The 2,858-nt window shown below is 56.8% G+C and overlaps 1 protein-coding gene across 1 annotated transcript in view; it reads right to left on the bottom strand.

Moving 5' to 3' along the window:
- Nucleotides 1-2,858, bottom strand: part of SDK2 (sidekick cell adhesion molecule 2) — a 119,122-nt gene that overhangs the window by 47,349 nt on the left and 68,915 nt on the right. Inside the window, 1 exon segment of the mRNA XM_008576085.1 lies at nt 200-481. Coding sequence (XP_008574307.1) covers nt 200-481 — 282 coding nt within the window.

Below are 2,858 nucleotides of genomic sequence, written 5' to 3'. Positions count from 1 at the left end.
GGCAGCTTGGATAGTTGAGGCTGCCAAGCTGCCCCACCAAGGTGGGGACAGTCACGGGGAGGAGCAGGTGCAGGGAGATGAGGCCACACGGCAGGGCACTCTGCTGGGACACTGAACACAAACAGAGGAAACAAGCTCAGGCTACTTTTGAACAGCTCCAGTCTGTGTGCCCTTGGATGGTCTGAGGGCAGAGAGACACAGGAGGGGCAGTCACCAGGGTGGCTGGGCGCGACAGGGCCATACCTGACTCTCGGGTCCTGCCCACCACCATCTGGCTCCAGGGCCCGCTCCCGATGGCGTTGAAGGCCTGGACCTGGACGCGGTACTCCGTCCACTCCTCCAGGTCCTCGATGGTGTACTCCCGCTCCACGCGGTCCTGCACCACGTGGCTCAGCATCTTGCCGTGGCCATCTGACCGGCTGTACTTGATCTTGTAGCCCACTGACTCGGGGTTCCCGTTGTACTCCATCTCGGGGAGAGGCTGTAGCAAGGCAGGGAGGGCAAAGCTGCTGCGAGGCCAGGCCCGCCCCATGTAGGGAAGAGCTGCCCTGGTCCAGGCGGGGCTGGGCCCCCTCTTCCAGGGAGCCTTCAGGATTACCCAGCCCACTATCCCACCTATCAGTGTCCAGGTGAGGTGCTGTCACCCCAGGTGTGGCTTAGGTCATGTGACCTGAGTTTCTGATGGCCCATCTCCCTGTCTCTCCTTGCTAGGTTCCGAAGAAAGGTAGCATCCGTCCTTTATTGTGTGTGTGAAAAACTTATTACCCTGCCAGGGGTGTCAGATCTTTCGGGGAGACCCACAAAGGCTGTCTGTCCCACATGCTGATGAGAACTGCCACCTTTGGCTCTGGCTGTCTCCACTGCTTAACTCCCTCACTCAGGCTGCCAACATGCATCTAATTGCCTACGACACCTGCTCTCAGCTCTGGCCTGCCCTTGGAGAAGCGAGCAGGGGGAGAGGGCAGCCTGCCTGCGCATGGGGCATGCATCTGTCAGGAAGTCCTTCTCTCCAGCGATCCAATCTCTCCTGCTGTATTTTCAGCCTCCTCCTCTTTTTGGAGTCTCATCAAAGAAAAAAGACAGAATTCCTTCCTGAGCCTTAGGACTAGGCTGCTGGGGCTGTGGTCAGGTGCAAGGTCATCTGGATGAACTTGGGCAGTGTTGGGAAGCAGCGGAGGTGTGTGCATGTTGGGGGTGGCCTGTGTCTGAAGCAGGTGTGAGCTGAGGGCCTTCAGCTTCTGCTCCGAAGGGGACAGAACTGGAGCTGGGAATCTCCAGCCCTCACCACCACCCCCTTCTTCTTCCCCACGGGCTCTGAAGGGCCCTTGATGCCCAGGCCCACCGCATCCTGACCCACTTTATCCCGTTCCTCCCCTTTGGCCTCTGCCTCACCTGCTCTCTACGCACCCCTTCCCCCTCCTGCCCCCTCCTGCAGACACTTAGTGAAGCAGACCAGACACCATTAAGACAGCAATCGATGGGCCTGAGAGCTGGAGATGGGACCTGCACGCACGCTGCCCCACCTGCTGAGGGAAAGTAACGGGCCATGCACCATTAAGCGGGCCTGAGAGGTGCCTGGGGCCCCGCACAGCGCAGCAATCACCTTTTTATTACCCTTCCAGGCCCCCCTTGAGTATCGAACTCTTTAACCTTTCGGTAGTTGGAAACCTTACAGTGAGATTCAGGAGGGAAGCAGAGAGCCCACCTGGGTAGGGGGGAGCAGAGCTGGGAGAGAAGGGGCAGGGGGCCAACGCGGTAACAAGTGCAGATGGGGAGCCTGCCTGCGGTGCTCTCGGCCGCTGGGCTGGACCGAAACAGCTCTGCCCGGGTGCAGCCTCTCGGGGAGGGGAATCATAATTAATAACTGATGAGCGCCACGTGCTTTCATTGCCGTTAGCTCTTTTATCAGGCTGTCCGCAAAAGTGAAAGGCAGTAACGGCCCACAGCACGTTGCATTCTGCAAGTTGTGTCCAGTGCAACCAGCAAGAGATCTTCCATGGAAAACGAAGAGTTGTGTGGTCCGATGGGCCGGGCGAGCTGCGTCGAGCAGGCTCCTTCCCAGGCCGGTGTTCCGGTTCTCTAAGGAGCCCTGGCACACGGTGCTGTTCCCCACACTTATTTCTCTAAGGACGCGTTTGCTCTGAGTGCTTCTTGGGACTGCTAGTTGTGGGACCCACGCTGGGAAACGCTGTCGGGGGTCTAGGGCCTGAGGGAGAAATTGCCCCTCCTGGGCTACAGAAGATGAGATGGCAGTGTTCCCAGTGACTAGGGCTGTGGATTTTGGGGTACAGACTCCCCAGGTTGGGATCTCAGTCCTCTGTTAACTAGGGGATAGGGGAGGATGTGGGGGTCTTGGGCAAATTATCCAACATCTTTCTGCCCCAATTTCTTCGTCTGCAAAATGGGAACAAATCACTCCACCATTATAGGTTTGTTGAGAGGACTGAAAGCCTGACTTTGAATAAAGCTCTCAGAACAGCGTCTGCCAGGAGAGGAAGCCCAGCCTGTTAGTATTATCACCTGGTGCAGTGTCACCCTGGGGTAATGACCCTCAACATACAATGCTGATCTGCAGGAACAGGCCGAGAACCTCACGGCCCCTCCCTCAGTGCCCCCTCACTCTCCGAAGGAGTCCCTCGCTTTCTGGCTTAGTGTGGTAGAGAACTGCCATCTGAGCCCCAGACCCACCGCTTGGGAGCTGTGTGACCATGAGCAAGTTCCTAACCTCTCTGAGCCTCAGTTTTCTTAGCTGTAAATTGGGAATAAGAATGTGTCCTTTGTAAGATTACTGAAAGGATTACATGGGCTAAAAAAATTTTAAATGCTTGGTACTTGGCAATGCTCAATAAACAGTGTTT

Source organism: Galeopterus variegatus, unplaced genomic scaffold (genome assembly GCF_000696425.1).
Source record: "Galeopterus variegatus unplaced genomic scaffold, G_variegatus-3.0.2 Scaffold1283, whole genome shotgun sequence".
In the NCBI taxonomy this organism is placed as follows: Eukaryota; Metazoa; Chordata; class Mammalia; order Dermoptera; family Cynocephalidae; genus Galeopterus; species Galeopterus variegatus.
This window is presented reverse-complemented; position numbering and strand designations above follow the sequence as displayed.